The 22,287-nt window shown below is 43.5% G+C and overlaps 1 protein-coding gene across 1 annotated transcript; it reads right to left on the bottom strand.

Moving 5' to 3' along the window:
• Nucleotides 1-328: 328 nt before the first annotated feature.
• LOC115459057 (peripherin-2-like) lies at nucleotides 329-20,249 on the bottom strand. The gene is made up of 3 exons (XM_030188920.1): nucleotides 19,669-20,249; nucleotides 11,890-12,136; nucleotides 329-553 (listed from the first exon to the last, which is right to left on the bottom strand). Exons 1-3 carry the CDS (start codon nucleotides 20,247-20,249, stop codon nucleotides 329-331), a joined length of 1,053 nt encoding a protein of 350 aa, XP_030044780.1.
• Between the last annotated feature and the right edge of the window lie 2,038 nt (nucleotides 20,250-22,287).

The raw sequence follows: 22,287 nt of genomic DNA, 5'->3' as shown, positions 1-22,287 counted from the left end.
TCCAATGCTGCTCTCTTACCTGCGAAACATGTAGCTGAACTAGTTTCATTCCTTTACAGAGTACTGAAAATTGCCCCCAAACTGTGTAAGCATTTATTAAATGTAGGATCTCTTCTTATTTCTGGTGTACCTCTGTTTTTTTTTTAGCTGATTTTGAAAACCATGTTACATATCTAATACAGTATCTATACTCTCATCAGAGAACTTTGATACATTATTAATGTCCACATGTCATATGTATATAGGAATGTGTTTCATGCTAGGTTTTGCATATTTCAATATAAGAACACGTTGTCTTTTTAATAGAAGTCCTCTTCATTCAAGGTGTTCAGCTGACAGTGGAAACAGCTGGAGTCGTCCTACTTTCTTCACCACCTTCTGCTTCTACCTGGTTTAACTTTCCGAAGCTTTTCACACTTTCCAACAGGGATTTAAGTGTCTCCTTTACGGATTTCTCTAGTAGCCATCCCTCACTTTCGCATTCAGGATCTTCGGGATTTGCAATGTTTTCCAAAGATGTGTGAAGATAGCGCAGCCCCACCATCACGGTCATCTGAATGATGCATTTATAAAAAGAACAAAGTATCAAAACATGCTGGAAACTCGCTCACAAATGATAAACACAATCCAAAAAAATAAAGTGAGAAAAGTGTTCTCTGTGATTAACACTGGATAGAAAAATGGGGGGGGGGGGGGAACACCTCAGACGCCTGTGACACTTCCTGCACTGTTATGGTATTCAACACCAGCGTCTCAGTCACAGTGCTGGCTTCAATCCTTGCTCATAAAAACCTCCAATAATTATTTTTCATTACTGCAAAAAACATATTCAAAATGTGACAAATAATGAAAAAAGTCAAACTTAGCTTGTAGGTAGCAGTACAGGGCAGTAGAAGAAGTGTCCCTAAGGGGATCCGTTTCACCATGCAGCTTCCTCAGGGGACTCAATGCTGCCTAACTTCTTCTGTAATGCTGCCAGCTCAACTGAAAAAAAAAAAAAACATTAAAAAAAATTGCTGTAATAAACACTCCAATAAAACAGAGAATCACCAAATGTTGAGTCCCCCTGAGGCAGCCGCATGGTGAAACGGGTCCCTGTAGGGACACTTCTTCTTCTAACATAGTAACATAGTAAATGATGGCAGATAAAGACCTGAACGGTCCATCCAGGCTGCCCAACAAGATAAACTCATTTTACGTAGTATGTGATACTTTAAATGTATACCCGAGTTTCATTTGTCCCTGCCTTTCTCAGGGCACAGACAGTAGAAGTCTGCCCAGCACTGTTCTTGTAGTAAAAGTTCTGAAGATTCTGGAATCCTAAAGAGTTACAAGATTCTGGAATCCCAATTAGTAGCAACATTCCATGTAGAACCCCAAAGAATAACATAGTAACACAGTAAATGATGGCAGATAGAGACCTGAACGGTCCATCCAGTCTGCCCAACAAGATAAACTAATTTTACATGGTATGTGATACTTTATATGTATACCCCAGTTTGATTTGTCCTTGCCATTCTCAGGGCACAAACTGTAGAAGTTTGCCTAGCACTGTTCTTGTACTAAGTTCTGAAGCTAACGTCAAAACCCCTTAAAATTTATACTCCAGCCCATCCCTATCTATTCAGTCACGATCAGGGCATAGACCACAGAAGTCTGCCCAGCACTGTTCTTGTACTAAAAGTTCTGAAGATTCTGGAATCCTAAAGAGTTACAAGATTCCGGAATCCCAATTAGTAGCAACATTCCATGTAGTCATTTGAAGAGTTCAGCCAGTTTTAGCTAAATTAAGTACTCTCCTTAACCTCTTCCAAAACTTTAGGATAATGAGAGACTTTAGATCCAACTTGCAGTTATGTACTGCCATAAAAAAAGTGATAGCACTCACAAAACATGACCTCTTGTAGGAACTGCAGCTCTCTATATGGAAGACTCCTTCATACATTTCTCTTACTTTTATCTTATCCTTATGTGTCCTTCTCTTATCCTTTTTGGTCCTGTCTGTTTGTCCTGATTTAGATTGTAAGCTCTTTTGAGCAGGGACTGTCTTCTTCATGTTCAATTGTCAAGCGCTGCGTACAACTGGTAGCATTATAGAAGTGATTTATAGTAGTAGTAGTAGTAGTAGAACCCCAAAGAGTAACATAGTAAATGACGGCAGATAAAGACCTGAACAGTCCATCCAGTCTGCCCAACAAGATAAACTCATTTTACGTAGTATGTGCTACTTTAAATGTATACCCGAGTTTCATTTGTCCTTGCCATTCTCAGGGCACAGACCGTAGAAGTCTGCCCAGCACTCTTCTTGTACTAAAAGTTCTGAAGATTCTGGAATCCTAAAGAGTTACAAGATTCTGGAATCCCAATTAGAAGCAACATTCCATGTAGAACCCCAAAGAGTAACATAGTAACACAGTAAATGATGGCAGATAGAGACCTGAACGGTCCATCCAGTCTGCCCAACAAGATAAACTCATTTTACATGCTATGTGATGCTTCATATGTATACACTCCAGCCCATCCATATCTATTCAGCCACGATCAGGACGCAGACCGTAGAAGTCCGCCCAGCATTGGTTTTACTCTCCAATTACTGGTGTTGCCACCCAATCTCCGTTATGATTCCATAGATCCATTCCTTCTAAACAGGATTCCTTTGTGTTTATCCCACACGTTTGAATTCCATTACCGTTTTCATCCCACCACCTCCTGCGGGAGGGCATTCCATGTATCTCCCACCCTTTCCGGGACACCCTGTACTGCTGTACCCTGTTCTGCCCTGTACTGCTTACATACAAGCTAAGTTTGACTTTTTTCCATTATTTGTCACATTTTGAATATATTTTTTGCAGTATTGAAAAATAATTATTAGAGGTTTTTATGACCAAGGATTGAAGCCAGCACTGTGACTAAGACGCTGGTGTTGAATACCATAACATTGCAGGAGGTGTCAGGCGCCTGAGGTCTTTCCCCCCAATTTTTCTATACAGTGTTAATCACAGAAAAAGATCAATATATATGACTAGTAAAAAAGGCCCGTTTCTGGAGCCAATGAAACGGGCGCTAGCAAGGCTTTCCTGTGCCCCCCCCCCCCCCACCGAACGCACCTTGGTTGTTAGTGAGGGCATTGCGCCACCGTGGCCGCCGTCGATGTGTGACTGTGGCCCCCCTACCCAACGCACCTTTGTCGTCAGTGGGTGGCCCATTGCGGCGCCCTGGCCGTCGTCGATGTGAGTGAATTGCTCCGCCTCCGCCCTCAACGTCATAACGTTTGACGCGAGGGCGGGGCCCCAAGACTGTGATTTTGTTGGCTTCAGAGCTTCGAACTTACGAACCTTGGCTTCAGACAATAGAACGTTGAGGGTGAGTTTTATATATATAGATGGGGAAGATTGTTCTTTTCTTGTGTGTTTTAAAAATTTTGTCCTGAACTATTATGGATGGTTAAGCTTAAGCCACATTTTTTTTATTTCAACAGTTTTTTATTGATGAGTTAACATTTTAAACACAGCCATTAAATTTGACATTTTAAATGATACATCATACTTGTATTTATACATCATTAAAGTCTATCATCAATATTTTATCCTTTTCTCCCTCCCTCCCCTTCAACCCTTTCATTATAACCCAAATGTTTGCTTTTGTACTGTTATATAAGCAGCAAAATAAAAATAAAATGCTTACTTCAGCTTATATCTCATATTGTGCGGTATTTACTATTGTTATATCTTACAAATTTAATTGATGATATACTGCTTAACAAAATCGCAACAATCAACATTTTGCGTTGAAGTATCTTCTTAGACTTGCATTCAAATTTCTAAATTATCGTCATCAATAGATTATCAATTTCTCCCACTCTCCCCCCTCATCTTCCCAGCCCCCTCCTCCCTCCCCCATATACCATATCATAAACTAAGCCCCTCTTACATAGTAAGACGAAGATGAGAAAAAAAAAAAAAAAAAAAAAATTTTATAAGCTATTCAGTATTAAACTTCGCGCACTCTGCGTCAGGGATTGAATGTAAGGTCTCCAGATCTCCAGGAACTGTGCTCTCTTCTTCGGGGAAGTTCCTACCGCCCTACGTTCATGCATTAAGAGCTCATGAATTTTGTTTCTCCAATGCCAATACTCTGGCGGGTCCACACTCAACCACCCCGCCATAATCAATTTTTTCCCCAACATGCAGGCTTTGCGTACCAGTGTCCTCTGGCTTCCTCTTTGGAGGACAAAGAGCTCATGTTTGTCGAGGATGATCCCCATGAAAGAACAATTAATTCGAGAGTCCACTAACCCCTCCAGATATTGTATTATATTATGCCAAAATCTTTGCACACCGGGGCATTCCCATAGGCCATGATAAAGTGTGCTGTCACGTTGCCGGCATTTAGAGCATAGTGGGTCCGGCACACCTCCCATCTTAAATACCTGTAGTTTGGTCATATATGCTCGATATAAAATCCGATATTGACACTCCCGCAATGCCGCATTAATCGAGATCTCAGGTATACGAGATGTCAGCTGGTTATAATCCAGCGCTAAACTGGGCTTCTGCATCTCTCGTGCCCAACGTGCGGTAATTGCTTCAGTTTTTTTCTGTGGGCACATCGCCCACAGAGCCTTATGCAGTCTCGATACTGTGAACCGCTCCCCCGTTATTGTTTTGAAAAATTCCCTAATTTTTTTCCCATGTCCACTAGCCAGCTTTTCAGCATTTAATGATCTAATATAATGGGCTAATTGCTGGTAAGCGAATGTGTGGCTAATAGTAAAGCCCACCCCTAAAGCACCCAAATTTAACAGCCCTCCTCTAGTCCCCAATACATGTTCCAACCTCGTAATCCCCTGTAAAGCCCACCTTTGAAACACCCTGTTCTCTGATCCAGGTGAAAAGTTTGGGTTACCCTGTAGTGGCACTATATCCGTCATATCTCCTTCCAACCCCCAATAGTTATTAAGATCCCGCCAAATCGCCCGCATCGGATCCAATAACAAACTTCCCTTAAATTTTTTTGGTAATTTATTCTCCGCCTCATGTAATAAATAATGTGGGTGAAATGGCAAGAAATGAACCTGTTCCAATTTCCACGGGGTAAAGTCTTGTTTATCCAATAACCAGTCCCCCAGATGCCTCAACAAACACGCTTGATTATATTTTTTGATATCTGGGAGCCCTATACCTCCTAATTTCCAGGGGCCTACCAATATGTCCAAAGGCAATTTAGGCTTTCTCCCCCCCCAAATAAACTGTCTTAAATATTTATGGAACTGCTTAATGTCTTTATTTTTTAATCGTAACGGTAAAACCTGTAATGTGTAAAGCCATCGGGGGAACTCCATCATGCGGAACAACTGGATCCTCCCGTGTAGCGTTAGCGGCAAGGCCTCCCAGTGCTTTAATCGGAGTCTCATATTATCCAATAGTCTAGTAAAATTGAGAGCATAAAAAGCCTTTGTGTTCATGGCCACCTGTACTCCCAAATATTTGAGGCTCTCCCTAGCCCACTTCAACGGGAAATCATTCCCCCACTCCATTTTTACATTATCTGTATCTGTGAGTGCCAGAGATTTGGAATAGTTTATTTTAAAACCAGTAAAGTCTCCGTACTCTTGGAACAATTCCAATAGGGCTCCTAGCGACCTCTTGGGTTCTGTGAGATGTACTAATAGGTCATCCGCGAATGCAGATATTTTAAAGTCAACAGAACCCCAGGTAACCCCCACTATCTCCGGGTGGGACTCAATCTCTCGTATTAATGGGTCTAAGGACAATACAAATAATAGCGGCGAGAGAGGACACCCTTGCCTCACTCCCCTCCTTATCGAAAACGGTTGCGACCCTACCCCATTTATCCACATATACGCTTGGGGATCCGAGTAGAGAGCCTCCACCGCCTTCCTAAAAAACTCCCCAATACCTACTTTCTGCAATACTCTAAATATGAAGTGCCATACCACCCGGTCAAAGGCCTTCTCCGCGTCAAAACTTATTAGCAAAGAAGGCCTTTGCTGCTCCTTCACTTTCTCCAAGGAAGCAATAAGAGCTCTGATATTACCCACCGCCGCTCTACCTTTCACAAACCCAACTTGTGGAGAGGCCACCAAGTCCGGTAGTACTCGGGCCAACCTATTTGCCAGAATTTTTGCATACAGTTTGGCATCACAGTTTAGTAGGGAGATCGGTCTATATGATCCCATGTCCCCTGGATCCTTGCCAGGCTTAGGCAGGACAATAACTTTGGCTAGTCTAAAAGTCTCTGGAATCTTGGCGGTACTAGCCATAGAGTTAAATAAATTTAATAACGGTAAAGTCACCTGTTCCTGTAAAATCTTATAAAAAGCTATACTAAAGCCATCGGGTCCTGGTGCCTTATGTATCTCACTCTGTTGCAGGGCCAACATTAGCTCTCCTTCCTCAATAGGGGCGTCTAAGATCTCCCCCTGTTTCGTTGATATCCGTGGCATGTCAATGTTTTCCAAAAACAATGTGCTGTCTGGTATTACCCCCGATGGCTCCCCATACAGGTCCGCATAGTATCTGCGGAAACTCTCTACTATATCTTCTTCCCGTCTGACTACTGTGCCATCCTGTCGCTTTACTTGTAGTAAACGAGTCATCCCTTTTTTCCCTTTAGCCAATCGGCTCAGCAATGTTCCTGCCTTGTTCCCATACTGGAACAACTGGTATTTGTAGTACATTATAGACTTCTTAGCCCGCTCATGTAGGAGCTCATTTAAATCTCTCTGGGTTGTCAAATATATTAACTTCTGTTCTTCTGTTTGTGTAGCCCCATATTTCTGCCTGTGTGTACGGACCTCTTTTTCTAAGCGTAATATTTCTTTATCTCTTCGCTTCCGTGTCCACGCCCTATAGTTAATAATTTCTCCTCTCAGGACTGCCTTTGCTGTTTCCCAGTACAGCCCGTATTGGTCTTTATGTTCTTTGTTATTGTATTCATAATCTTTCCATTTGCTCTGTAACATTTCCCGGAATTTCGCATCTTTATACAGCTCAAATGGAAAGGTCCACCCTCTATACCCACTCCAGTCCCCTCTCAGTTCCAACCTTGTCCATATGGGGGAGTGATCCGAGATTTCACTCGGACCAATTTCTGCCTCCACTATTTTGGCAAAAAGAGGACGTGATATAAGTATATAATCTATTCTAGATAGTGAAGAGTGTGCCCGAGATAAATGAGTATAATCCCTACAGCCTGGGTGTAGCACCCTCCAAGCGTCCACCAATTCCAATGTAGAGCCCAAGAATGGTAGCCCCCTTTGATAATGCCGAGGCCCCAATCCTCCCTTGCTAGTCTTATCCAGCTCTGGGTCATATACCATGTTAAAGTCTCCTCCCAGCACCACATTTCCCATCTGATATGGAGTCAACAGGTCCACCAGCTCTCTATAGAAACTTTTTTCATATACATTCGGTGCATATATATTACAAAGAACGTAAGGAGTTCCCCCCATCTCCATCTCTATCAGGACATATCTACCCATTGCACTCCTCTTAACCGCTTTTATAGATATTGACAGCCCCTTTCGAATTAGTATCAATACTCCCGCCTTTTTATTATGTGCAGGAGCGCCCACTACCGCGCCCACCCAGCCCTGCTGAAATTTATCATGCTCTTGTGTTGTCAGATGTGTTTCCTGAAGAAACACTATATCGGCCGCCTGGCGTTGCAAAGCCTGCAAAATTTTTTTCCGTTTTATGGGCGAAGAAACTCCCCCTACATTCCATGATAACAATTTAACTGACCCCATCACTCCACTGCATCCATTTCCATTGTCTCAGCCTTTTCCTGTTAATCAGAGGGCGTACCTCCCAGCCCTTAGGCACCCCTCTCTTCATCCAAAATAACCACCCCTGCCGTTCTCCAGCGCGCGTTTCCAGTAATGAAAAAGAAACATTAAAATAATAGTCCATAAACCAAATAAATCTCAAATGAAAAAACAATTTGAAGGACCCCTTCTCCTCTACCCATTGTTCCCTCTCCCCCTCCCTCTCCCTCTTCCAAACTTTACACATTGTGTTCTCTAAGAACCAGACACGTTAACGCCCTGCCCCTCCCCCCTGCAGCTTCCTCTTTATCGAAATGTTCAGGTCCCACTCCGCTAAGCCCTGTTATTTTACCAACTCTCTACTCCCACTAACATATTCGGGGGGACCTCTTACACACACCATTCAAAGTACAACATTTTTATCTTGAAAACTCCCACCCCCCTTAAACATACTTGAAGCGTCCCTTTCCAATTAACCTGCACTTGTAATCTCAATCCTAACTCTTGATATAACTTATTATGCATATTTAACTTTTTACTGCCCCACAAATCCCCAACTCATATGGAACTTAAACCATTATATTAAGTGTCTCACAATAATAGTAGCGCTCTCAAGGCTCTGCTCCCGCTACTGCTTTGGATATCTTCTGCCTCTTCGGCAAAACAGTATGAAAGTTCTTAATCCCTCGATCTTGCAATGGTATCCGCTTCTTCTTCAGTGCACCCCCTCCTCAGCAGACTGCTCCATGCCTCCTTTTATTTGCTTGGCAAACTCCAATGCTTCCTTAGCAGTGTCGAAAAAACGTGTCCGGCCTTCATGCTGGACCCTCAGTCTAGCTGGATAGAGCAGTGCGAACCTAATCCGTCTGTTATGTAATTCAGTGCATGCTCCTACAAATTGCTTTCGCTGTGCTGCCACTGCCGTCGAAAAGTCTTGAAAGCATAACACCTTATGCTTATCATAATTCACCATGCCCTGAGATCGCCATAACCTCAAAATCTCCTGTTTGTGGTGGTAATTTAGTATTTTACAAATTACCACTCGAGGTCTTTGCGCTTCGGGTCTCAGTTGACCCAGCCGATGTGCTCTTTCAATTTTTAAGTTGTTTATCAACTCCTGCGCTTCAAGCACCTTCGGCAACCATGCTTCCAACACGGCCCGCAGATCTACTTCCCTTACAGTCTCTGGGATCCCCACCAGCCTGATATTGTTTCTTCGTGATCTATTTTCCAGATCATCCACTTTTGATTCCAGCTGGGTAATCCTTTGTTGCCATTCTTTGTACTGACCCTCCTGCTGGGTATTTTTATCCTCCAGCTCCGATAGCCGTTGTTGGAATCCGGTCAGATCAGTTTTTAGAACCTCTAATTTCTCGTCCATAACATCGAGTTTCTCAGAGATTTTCTGCAGTTTCAGGTCTACGGAGGATTCTAATAATTGCGAAACCTCCATTGCAATTTCATTTGCCCAGGCGGAACTTACTGTTTCCCCCGAGGGGCCGGGATCCGCCATTTTGTTTTCTCCCGTTCTCCCTCGTGTTCCGTCCTTCCGCGGCGCCTTGGAGGACATATTGATGTTTTTCCACCTTATAAATTCCGCCGTTCGCTAGTTTGGGCTATCTCGTCTATCTTTCCTTCTTTTGCCGATTTCAAATTCGCCGATTTAAGCTGCTAGGGGGGCGATCTTACATCGGGGCCTCAGAGCTCTGTCTTGCGGCGTCCTACCCCTCGCCTAGCATCACGTGTCTCCGCTTAAGCCACATTTTATAGCTAGTTTCTCTGAGGGGACAGCAAGTCTGCTTTACGTGGCTAGATGTGTCATGCAGAATCGGGCCAAGCCCAGTGGCTGATCCAGGTCACTTGGAAGTACCAAGCAGATCCAAATGAAGATATTTCATTCCTGGATATCATTCCTACGTAGTTTATTAACGTTTTCAACACCATCTTATCTGGTCAAGCAAACCTAGGCAGTTTACAGGCTACATTGAATCACAACATTTTTGATAGGACAAACAGTTTTGCAACTCCCAGGTTGCCTGGAAGTGCCAGACCTTTTCAGATTTTATTGGTTGTACAATTGATGGGTTTGATGAACTGGTTTGGGCTACACCCAGGATAGACAAGGAATGATCTGGAGGAGTTACAGGCGGGAGGGCATGGGCTGGCAGCTCTGCTACATTATGACCCAGGTGCCCCTATGTTGCAGGGCCTACTTAAAACTAGTCCCATCTTGGTGCGTAATATTCAGGCACGGAGAAAGAACCATGATGGAAATGACACCCATGGATTTCTCTCCTATAACTTCCTTGATGAGGAATGTACAGTTCTCACCTGTTAACTATCAGAGGATATTTCATCCTCGGCAACAAGGCAGCTTCGTTTCCTGGGCCTGATTTGGAAAAGGGAACAGTTCAAGACGTCTAAGGAACTTAGAATAGCATATAATTTTCCAGTTTATACAAGATATATGTATTACAGCTTAGGGGTTTGTGATGAAACAGTGTATTTTAAGCAGAAGTGGAGCCAGGTTGACAGCATGGGGGGAGTGAAAGTGGTGCGAGAGCGGACTTCCGCCAGCGCACATTTTCAATGCAACACGTTGAGAAAAAAATAGGTGCCAGCGGAACTCCATTTGGGGGAGCGTACGCTCCCCTGGTGCCCCCCCCCCTTAGCTACGCCACTGGTTTGAAGCCTGTAAAATGTATTGGATATTTTCCCGTCTTATGTCTGAAGTGTATTTCTCCTGTTTGACCAGCAGATGGTGCATGTTTATGCTTAAAGCCGTTACAGAGAACTGACTTCTCTTTCTTTTATTTGGCTTTTGTATTATAAATAGTTAAGCTAAAGTTAAAGCACATGAGTTTTCTGTGGGATTTTGATTGTTATCAGTTGTCCCATTCTAAGGGCATCATTGCTTTCTGTGCTGCTATTGACCCATAACAGATGCTCCTGGAATCTGTTTTTCAACATATTAGCTCAGGACTGTCTTGGTGGAATATAGGTGTTGGTTCAAAATCTTGGTCCTGGCATTCAAAGTGTGCCATGGTATGGCTGCTTTGTATTTGTCAAACCTACCGTTTGTATATCAACTGAGGCTGAATACCTAGGGACTTGATATACTGCCTTTCTGAGGTTTTTGCAACTACATTCAAAGCGGTTTACATATATTCAGGTACTTATTTTTTACCAGGGGCAATGGAGCGTTAAGTGACCTGCCCAGAGTCACAAGGAGCTGCAGTGGGAATTGAACCCAGTTCCCCAGAATCAAAGTCCGTGCAGGACGTCAGACTCACAGAAACAGAAGCCTGCGCGGCCGCGTTGCTGATCTGCAAGGGCAGGCTTCTAGATGGAATGTTGCTACTGGAATAGAAACATTAACATTCCATTTAGAATCACATTCCATGTAGAATCTCCAATAGGGAAAGGGAACTGGAACTTGATATACCACCTTTCTGAGGTTTTTGCAACTACATTCAAAGCGGTTTACCTATATTCAGGTACTTATTTTGTACCAGGGGCAATGGAGGGTTAAGTGACTTGCCCAGAGTCACAAGGAGCTGCAGTGGGAATTGAACCCAGTTCCCCAGAATCAGAGTTCGCTGCACTAACCACTAGGCTACTCCTCCACTCGCTAAAGGATTAGAAACTGCAGTTCAATGGTGTAGGGCTTTTCTGGTGGCCACACCTACCTTGTGAAATAGACTGTCTGAGAGCATGCATCTGGAGATGGATTATTTGCAATTCTTTAACTGTAGGAGAGTGGGCTTTTGGAGCCAAGTGAAGATGTAGTGAGATGGCTCGTAGGAGCTTGTGGGCGGCAGTTTGTTTTTGGGATGTCTGAAAACTCGGAGCATAGGTAGGCTTTTTTGAATGGGTTAAGTGTGTTGCAGTTGATTAATTTGTATAATATCAACATTGGCTTTGGGTAGTCTGGTAGAGACAATGTATAAATATGAATAAATAAATATCTGTACAACTTCTTATCTACAGAAGTGAAAAATGTTCACCTTGCTGAACCATAAGAAACCTTTCAATTTTGGAGCATCTCCTTTAACAAGCCCTACGTTCATCCCGGGGAGATAGGAGGTTGCTGCATTTACCTCATGGATCCAAATGAGGAACACTACGATGCCGATGGAGCTCATCATGCCGGTGTAATAATGCAGCAGTGCCTCCCTGCAGCCCTGACTCCACAGGTTCAGTTCCTCCGTCTGGTAGTCGTAGCTGTAGTGAGCTGAATTATTGGTCACCTGGTGCTGAATGCAAGGTCTTGGGGAGCTTGGATTGCAGCAACTGAAGGGCACGCCGTCAATCAGGAACTTACCGTCCACATTGCTTTTAATACGACTGTGGAGGGAGGAGAAGACAATACGCAGTGAAACAAAGGTGGACGCTTAGAAATTATCTCCATACATATAGGAAACAGTGCAGCGGCATTTCTAGGGAAAAATATCCGAGGTGGCAACAGTGAGGACAGCGAGGTATGGGGGTGAGAAGCCAAAATGACATTTCTGCATATCAAAGCCCCCCCCCCCCCATTTTAAAATTAGTAATATAAGACACCAGGGTTTTCTATGCAGAAAGAAACCTCCCCCCCCCCCCTCCAGTTTTAGCTACCCAGTAAAACCACCATTATAATTGACAGCATCATTCGACAAATTCTTCTGGGTGGGAGCGGAGTCTGGATTCCCTACAGAACTGGTCAGAATCTCAATATAAACCCTTAAGCTCAAGTTCTGTATCACAAACTCCATGTTCCCCCAAAAACGTAGCATTCTCTTTACAAATCCACCACTCCTTCCACTGCCAGACACTTTGTTTAAAGCACACGGGTTCTTGTTTGTGCGATGAGTCTACATACGAAAAAAAGGAAACCACTAGTGTTGAGCATCATTATTTTGGGTGACAATTCTGGTCTTGTATCTCAAGAAAAGATATAGCGGAATTAGAAAAGGGACAGAGAAGGGTGAGGAAAATGATAAAGGGGATGGGATGACTTCCCTAAGAGGAAAGGCTAAAGGGGTCAGGGCTCTTCAGCTTGGAGAAGAGATGGCTGAAGGGAGATATGATAGAGGTCTACAAAATACTGAGTGGAGTGGAACGGGTAGACGTGAATCTCTTGTTTACTCTTTTCAAAAATAAAAGGCCTAGCGGGCATGCAAAGAGACTACTAAGTAGTAAATTTGAATAAGAACATAAGAACGGCCATACTGGGTCAGACCAATGGTCTATCTAACCCAGTATCGTGCTTCCAACAGTGGCCAATCCAGGTCACAAGCACTTGACGGAAACCCAGTTAGTAGCAACATTCCATGCTACCAATCCCAGGGCAAGCAGTGGCTTCCCCATGTCTATCTCAACAGCAGTATCTCAACAGCAGACTATGGGCTTTTCTTCCAGGAACTTGTCCAACCCTTTTTTAAACCCAGATATGCTAACCGCTGTTACCACATCCTCCGCATTATGGTAACATTTATGGTTCAGATTTCTGTAATGTGATAGATATATCAGAAAACAAATAAATATGTTCTTTGTTTTCTATGTGTATTTTAAATACTGATACTTGTCCCTGATGCAGGAATCATCCGAAATGTGGCCATCAGGCAACTTTTTTCTAATAAAGTGATCATTGCCATACTGCTGTGGACGGTGTTTGATTCCAACTTTCTTTTACTCTAACCTGTGCACTTTTGTTGGGATCTGCTTCTCTCTGACTCACTGATAACTTGGAGCCTCTCCTGACGTTTAACGGCTCACAGCTGAATTTCTGCTCTAGAGCATAACCATAACATGTCTTAACCTCTGTTATATGGTATGAATAGGTTATCTCTAGACCAGGGGGTTCTCTACCCAGTCCTCAAGACACACCGAGCTAGTCTTCAGGATATCCACAATGAATATGCATGAGGGAAATTGGACTTGATATACCGCCTTCCTGAGGTGTTTGCAACTAAATTCAAAGCGGTTTACATGTATTCAGGTACTTATTTTGTACCAGAGGGTTAAATGACTTGCCCAGAGTCACAAGGAACTGCAGTGGGAATTGAACTCAGTTCCCCAGGATCAAAATCCACTGCATTAACCACTAGGCTACTCCTCCACTAGCAACATTCCATGTAGAAGCCTGCCCTTGCAGATCAGCAATTCGACCACGCAGGCTTCTGTTTCTGTGAGTCTGACGTCCTGTACAGAATCAGAAGCCTGCGTGGCCGCGTTGCTGATCTGCAAGGGAAGGCTTCTACATGGAATGTTGCTAGTGGAATAGCAACATTAACATTCCATGTAGAATCTCAAATAGTAGCAACAGAATCTCAATAGTAGCAACATTCCATCTAGAATCTCAAATAGGGAAAGGAAAGTGGGACTTGATATACTGCCTTTCTGAGGTTTTTGCAACTACATTCAAAGCGGTTTACATATATTCAGGTACCTATTTTGTACCAGGGGCAATGGAGGGTTAAGTGACTTGCCCAGAGTCACAAGGAGCTGCAGTGGGAATCGAACTCAGTTCCCCAGGATCAAAGTCCACTGCACTAACCACTAGGCTATTCCTACACAAGGGGGCCTGTGCTGGTGTTGGCACGTGTTTTTGATGCGTACCGAGGCCGCCTTCTACTGCAGCTATGTAAAAGGGGCTCAAAGGTCATGGGTGTCATCAGGTAGGTCTTTCTTTTTTGCAGGAAATGGCCGTGCGGCAAGTAAAGCACTTGCTGCATGGCCATTTCATGGGGGGGGGGGGGGGACTCTTACCACCACCCATTGAGGCACTGTTCGATTATCACCGGGTACACGCCAGCAATACAAAAATAAATATATTTTTGTAGCGCCAGATATGATGGTGCGCTGGGGATGGGAACTTGCTCCAGTAGCCCAGCGGTAGTTTATTTATTTGGTTCACTTGTATCCCACATTTTCCCAGTTCCTTTTTAGCGAGTGGTAAGCCTGTGTTGGACTTACCACCGCTTTGTTAAAGGGGTCCTTTGTGATGTGTGATTTTAATTGTTTTCTGGTTGGTTGTATAAAAAGCTGGATCCTGTTTCTTCAAAATAACTTTTTTGTTTTCTCTGTTGCTTTCCCTTGAGTTGCTGAATTACGGGGCCCTTTTACTAAGCTGCATTAAATGTTAACATGCACTAAACACGGTAGCAATGGGTAACGCAGGACATGGTCATCACATGCTAATTATTATTTCTTTTAGTTGGGGCATGTCATGAGCACAGAAGGTGTGGAAGTGTTAGCGTACTGACATTACCATGCGTTACGTACTAAGATATCTACTGGTGTCGACGTTATTGTTACTGTTATAGGAGGAAAAGCCTCAAACAAATGATGGGAAACTCCTTTGTCAATTCTTCAATCAACCTTAGGGAGGCCCATAACGTTCATCACTGGCACAAAAACCTCCTGTCTTTTATTCTTGAATGTTCACACAAACTTTTTCAAGTGGCTCTTAAACCGAATCTGTGGATGAATCTGTAAAGATCCAGCTGTGAAAATACCAGCCGGTGGACACCACGGACCCTGATGCAGGAGTCGAAACCTTGGCCAAAGTTGAACCGTGGTTAGTGGGAAGAGACTGAGCAGAAGACTGGACAGCTGGAAAGATACATTTCTTTTTCATATTTCGGTTTAAGAGCCACTTGAAAAAGTTTGTGTGAACATTCAAGAATAAAAGACAGGAGGTTTTTGTGCCGGTGATGAACTTTATGGGCCTCCCTAAGGTTGATTGAAGAATTGACAAAGGAGTTTCCCATCATTTGTTTGAGGCTTTTCCTCCTATAACAGTAACAATAACATCGACACCAGTAGATATCTTAGTAAGTGATCAGTTTATGAATGAAGTGATATTCTACAAGCTCTAGTTAATGATTTAGAATAATTACCATGCGTTAACCAGTTTAAGGGGGTCTTTTATTAAAGTGTGCTAGTGTTTTTAGCTCATGCTAAAAATCAGCTGGCATGGAAATGGGTCATGGGCAGAATGGGAGTGCTCCCTAGCATTTACAAATGTTGTTATACAATACAGGGCTATACGACCAATTTAGGTAGGTACATTTCACCTGGTACAAATGGCCATGCTTAAAATTAGGCACGAGTCTGGGGCATAAGCGCTATTCTATAAACCGCGCCTAACTTTAAGCAGGGCTTATAGAATAGCGTTTTTTTTGCATATGTAGAATTCACCCTCTAGAAAGGAATAATATTAAATGGTTATTATGTCAATCACATAGCGTCAAAACACTATTGCAGCTTACTGTTTATATACTTGATATACTGCTATTACGTAAAGGCCGCTATAGAGTTTACAAAAGTATATATAGAGGCTCATTTTCAAAGCAGATAGACTTAAAGTTCCATAGGTTACTCATGAGGGGTATTTTTAAAGCACAGACTTACAAATTTCTATAGGTTACTATCAGGGGCATAATCGAAAGAGAAGGGCGCCCATCTTTCGACACAAATCGGGAGATGGGCGTCCTTCTCTCAGGGTCGTCCAAATCGGCATAATCAAAAGCCGATTTTGGGCGTCCTCAACTGCTTTCCGTCGCGAGGATGACCAAAGTTCACAGGGGCGTGTCGGCAGCATAGCGAAGGTGGGACGGGGGCGTGGTTAAGAGATGGGCGTCCTAGGCCGATAATGGAAAAAAGAAGGGCAACCCTCACGAGCATATGGCTGACTGTACTTGGTCTATTTTTTTTCACGACCAAGCCTCGAAAAGGTGCCCGAACTGACCAGATGACCACCGGAGGGAATAGGGGATGACTTCCCCTTACTCCCCCAGTGGTCACCAACCATCTCCCACCCAAAAAATTATTAAAAAAACATTTTTTTTCCAGCCTCTATGCCAGTCTCAAATGTCATACCCAGCTCCATCACAACAGTATGCAGGTCCCTGGAGCAGTTTTTAGTGGGTACTGCAGTGCACTTCAGGCAGGCGGACCCAGGCCCATCCTCCCCCCTACCTCTTACACTTGTGGTGGTAAATGTGAGCCCTCCAAAACCCACTGTACCCACATGTAAGTGCCCCCCTTCATCCCTAAGGGCTATGGTAGTGGTGTACAGCTGTAGGGAGTGGGTTTTGGGGGGGCTCAGCACCCAAGGTAAGGGAGCTATGCACCTGGAAGCAATTTGTGAAGTCCACTGCAGTGCCCCCTAGGGTGCCTGGTTGGTATCCTGGCATGAATGCTGGCTCCTCCTATGACCAAATGCCTTGGATTTGGTCATTTTTGAGATGGGCGTCCTCGGTTTCCATTATCGGCGAAAACCGAGGTTGCCCATCTCTAAGGTCGACCATCTCAGCATTTAGGTTGACCATCTCTAAGCTCATTTTCAAAGACTTACAAAGTTCCATAGGTTACTATATGTGATTTGTAAGTCTATATGCTTTGAAAATGAGTACCATAGTATATGGCAGCTGAAGACCCACATGACCCATGTAATCTACCCGATAAGGTGGTGAGAGCTGCACCTGCCACTCCATCATGATCAGATACAGGCATCACAAATAGGGTAGTCACACCGTCATGGGCGAGTGGTTTTATAATTTTGGATAGTTCCACTCATTATCAATACTTGAATAAACCAGCAATTGAACAATATTGCAAAATATCGTTTAGATCCAAAATAAGAGATAAAGAAATAAAAATAAAGATAATTTATTAATTCCAGAAAAGCATTGCAGCTCAACTGTATTGATTAAGGCCATAGCTCAATGTAATCCCCCATCCAGGACTAACTCACTAAATTTAAAGCTACCTGAAATTAAAAAACAAAACAAAACATTTTCAGTTAAGTTTTAAATAAAGGGTAACAGGGTTCTAGTTGTAAATAGGTAGATGATTCCACAAAATGTGTCCAATGACACTGAAAATAGTCACAAATAGATCAATGGATAGGTCTAAATGAAGGATCAATTGGGATATTCTGTGAGATGAATGATGTTTTATGAAGATGAAGCAGTTCGTAACGCTCTAACTAATATGGTAAAATAAATGCAAAGCTCTTTAGAGTGCAAAACCAAAACCTAAATCCAGGAATCTATCTGTGTGATTCCTGGACTAACTGCACTAGGATTGTGAACTATCTGGGGCCTGAAAAAGTACCCACTGCAACATGCCTTGAACTACTAATGAAAAGGTCTGAACTAAGGCCCAGATGCATCAACCATACGTTAAAAAAATCAAAATCGTAAAAAGTCCTTACCGAAGTTGAAAAAACGAAGAATGCACTAAAAACAGAAGTCCCACGTGTTCGGTTCGATATTTGAAAGTCGAATGCATTACAGAAGTGTAACCCCCGTCGTTAATCTGCCCGTAAAGCATGCGCAGAGCAGCCAAGCGTTATGCTGGCTGCTCTGCGCATGCCACAAACGTCAAAACCCAAAACAAAAAAAAAAACCCCACATTGAAAATAAAAGGGCAAAGGCACTCGTCAGAGCGTCCTGTATGGACGCCCTTGCCCTTGCCCCCCCCCCCCCCCCCGAGGTCGCCGCTGCTCCCCGCTTCCGCATGTATTAGATAAAATATAAAAACAAAAGTCCAAAGTTTAGCAGCCCCGGTCCCCCTCCCTTCCTGTTTCTCCTTCTCCCATAGCTCCGCCTCCCGGCATCCTCTGCCCCCGTGCCCCACCCCCCTGAGGTCGTCGCTGCCGCTCCCCCCTCTACCGGACCCCCCCTCTGCTTTACCGGCCCGCGCAGCGCCTTTCACCTCTGTGTGAAGGAGCTGCACGGGCAAGAGTAGCTGATCAGTGCTGCCTTCTCCGATGTCCCTCTGTTCTTCCTGGGCCCGCCCTTCAGGGACGTTGGAGAAGGCAGCACTGATCGCAGATCAGCTACTCTTGCCCGTGCAGCGCCTTCACACAGAGGTGAGAGGCACTGCACGGGCCAGTAAAGCAGAGCGGGGGTCCGGTAGAGGGGGGGAGCTGCGGCGACGACCTCAGGGGGGCGGGGCACGGAGGATGCCCGGAGGCGGAGCTATGGGAGAAGGAGAAACAGAGAGAGACAGGAAGGGAGGGGGACCGGGGCTGCTAAACTTTGGATTTTGTTTTTATTTTTATTTAATACATGCGGAAGCGGGGAGCAGCGGTGACCTCGGGGGGGGGGGCAAGGGCAAGGGCGTCCATACAGGACGCTCCTGACGAGCGCCTTTGCCCCCTCCCAGTCCTTTTTTGATTTTGTTTCATTTCTATTGTATGCAGAGGGAAACGGGGAGCCACATCTTTGTGTTATTTTGTTTTTCAACGTGCCAGCTTAGAATTTTAGGGTGCAGGGGGAAGCGGGGAGATGACAGCTCAGCCCTTAACGACAGGTCTGAGCTCACGTTAAATTTATCACGGTAAATGATTCGTTGCAATCGTTGCTATGGTTAATGCATTCCGAATCGCCCACATTTCAATAGTAGTTACTCGTTTGCATTCCGTTTTCGTTAGCTGCTAGCGTCGTCGGAAAATGGCCTTTAATGCATGCTACGTTTCAAAATTTCCTCGTTAGAGGGTCATTAAAGGGTCATTAAAGTTTTGTGCATCTGGGCCTCAATCTTAATAACAAATATATTTAATGCTTGGACAACTGAGAGTATACTTACATTTACTGTAATTAACATTAAATCAGTATCATTATCATTTTAGGGATAATATCCATTTAGAATAGGTTTTCCTCAATCAGTTTTGATAGATTAATCCTGATCTATGGTTTCATACTCCAAAGTAGCAGTTTTCCAAGTTTTCTTTCAATAACCAGTCCTCCAAAGCATGAGTCTACACTTGTTTATGTCTGCAGGAGGTAGCAGGATAACAGCCGGTGTGGTACTATACAGAAAATCTTATGCAAAAACATGAAACTCACAATACTATCTTAGTTCTTTGAAGTCAAATTACTTACTCTTTGACTTCCTTGGAGCTGAAGTCCAGGTAGCGGTTGCTGACCCACTGAACTTCAAACCAGTCCCTGAAACCATTGTTTCCACAGCAGTTGAACTCAATTTGGAGCAAATCTATTGTCTTCTTCATGAAGCATTTTCCTGGGGTGTCTGTGTCCTTGTAGAACCTCATAGCGTTCTTCAGCCCATGCGCCAATGTGCTTTCAAGAGGTCCCCTCGTTACAAAGCACAGAATAGCGATGACAAACATGAAGATGTTAAAAAGGATGCACAGCATCAGGTAGGGTTTCAGTAGGAGCTTCCACTTGACGTACTTTGCAGGATCTAGAGAATCATAGCAAATCTTGCCTGTAAAAGCATTGAGACCACAAGCTACCGTACCCATCAGAATCAGAGAGTTGGGCACAAAATGGCTTTCCGCGTTGGCCATCACTTCACTTTGTTTCCTGAACTCGATTTTGATGTAGATTCCCAAGCCAAAGAGAAGAATGCCGGTTAGCACCGAGCACCAGTTCATAAGCCATAATCCCTGGGCAAGTTTTACCCTCCTCTTCTGGCTGAATTTGACTTTCAGAACTGCCATCTTTACTGGATCGACATCGAAAGGGAAGTGGATATCAAAAGTGACAAAGGATTTATAAAGCCACTTCTTGCTCTTTGGAAAAAGGTCTGTAATGGTTTTGTCCTGCCATGTCCACTATCATGACCAAAAATTAGGCAAGCAGTTACTTCCAATATCAAATGAGCAAACACAGCTGATTTTAGTGACACTTTCCCCCCACAGGAAAGCAATCTCCAAGCTGCAGCTGGTTCAACCCAGGTCTGCATAACCTCATTTTACTGCCTCTAATCGGCTTTGTTCCATTTGCTGAAGTCTCAGTCAGCAGATGAGCAGTGGAAATAATCCTTCTGTACCTATTTAATGGATTTGTGGTTTCACATATTAGACTAACCTAGATCTGTGCAAAAACACTCTGTACCAGTGTATATGAGTACAAGTTATGCATGATGGAACGGGTTAAAAGGTCAGAGATTGATATAACCCTGTCGGGTGAATCTGGATCTAGTTAGCAACCTTACCTGTAAGCCCTTTCAAAATAGACTTGTAGGACAGCTAAATACCAGTCTCTCTGAACATAGGTCCTTTAATCTTCCAGGAGAGTGGGGCAAAGCTGCTCATCTATAGCCAACTGAAGAGGAAAAGAAATGGGTGGAGGACAGCATTGAAAAATATGCTATCAATAATTATTTGAGTGACAGGATATCGTTGCATCGTCACATAAAAGATACAGTTCCCAATTATGGATTATCTTGCTGAGAGCTGTTCAAGCCATCCTGATCCGTCTCAGCATCCATTTTAGACTCTCTTATACCGTTTCCCTTTTACTTCCTACCCTGTTCATTTTACCCTATCTAATGTAATTGTATTTGATTCCTGTACATTGTAAGCCACTTTGAGTCTGCTTAATGTGGGAAAAAAGTGGGGTATAATTGTTCATAAATAAATAAATCTGTATGACTGGAATCTATCAGAGATTGAGAAGCCTGTGATTTGTTGGAGAGCATGAGCATGTGTAAACTCAGGAATTTATGATCCCCTTACAGGCAAGGGAGGCCTTGGATAAACAGTAAAAGAATGTTGTTTAATAGCTTAAGAAAACCAGGCCCTGAAAATTAAAGATAATAATCTGTGAGAAAGACAGTCTTGCAGAGAAAGAATCATCGTTTGAAACGGACTATTTAGGCTGGTGTTTCAGAAGAATATTTCGGAGATGCAAGCAGAGAAACATCTTGTTATGTACTAAATTGCTCTCTCGTGAGAAATAAATGATACTTTCTCATATGCTCTTAGCATTGGTTTCTTTACTCCTCCCAGTTGAGGATGGCTGGTTTATGCAAATTGGGAAAGGGTACAAGCAGCCTAAAAACAGAAGGCAGTTCCTTCTTGTTTCTGTCTTAAATGCAGAATTAGTGGGCAGCAACAGTTTTATATCAGATTCAGAAATGGCCCCCCGTTTTATTTATTTATTTATTGTTTGCATTGTATCCCACATTTCCCACCTCTTTGCGGGCTCAGTGTGGCTTACAATAAGATATGAATAATGAGAATACAGTTGTTACACATTGGTTATGGGTTACATTGTACAAGTTATGCGAGATAATTGAATTATCCATTAGGAATATCATAATGGTACATCAACAGGGAGACTTTGGGAGGAGACAATGGGAAGCTTAAGGGCAGTGTTAAGACACATAGGCACATGGTGTACATATTCCTGTAAGTATATGTATGAGTAATGTGGAATTAGGGGGGGATGAGAGATCATAAGTGGATGTGTGATGCATTGATGTAAGTGAGTGTGGACTCTATGAGTTTTGGTTTTTTCCGTAAATTGTCTCAAACAGATGGGTCTTCAGTAATCTGCGGAAGGATGCTTGTTCGTGGATCGCTCTTAAGTTGCATGGCAGTGAGTTCCAAAGCTGCGTGCTCGTGTGAGAAAAGTTCTCATCCCTCACCTCTACTGACATTCTACAGCGTACAGTTTGGAAAGAGTTTCCAGCCTCAGGTCCTGACAGCAGTATGCAGGTCCCTGGAGCAGTTTTAGTGGGTGCAGTGCACT

The sequence above is a fragment of the Microcaecilia unicolor genome, unplaced genomic scaffold, assembly GCF_901765095.1.
Source record: "Microcaecilia unicolor unplaced genomic scaffold, aMicUni1.1, whole genome shotgun sequence".
Lineage (NCBI taxonomy): Eukaryota > Metazoa > Chordata > Amphibia > Gymnophiona > Siphonopidae > Microcaecilia > Microcaecilia unicolor.
Note: the sequence above shows the minus strand (reverse complement) of the source record. Positions and strands in the feature narration are given on the sequence as shown.

Bases quoted from the DNA above. Each gene is read 5' to 3' on its own strand.
- LOC115459057 (XM_030188920.1), bottom strand. From the start codon at position 20,249: ATGGCAGTTCTGAAAGTCAAATTCAGCCAGAAGAGGAGGGTAAAACTT. The intron at 12,137-19,668 runs GTAAGTAATTTG...CTCCCTCCACAG, and splicing joins AGCTCCAAGGAAGTCAAAGA to TCGTATTAAAAGCAATGTGG. The intron at 554-11,889 runs GTAAATGCAGCA...TGCATCATTCAG, and splicing joins TCCTCATTTGGATCCATGAG to ATGACCGTGATGGTGGGGCT.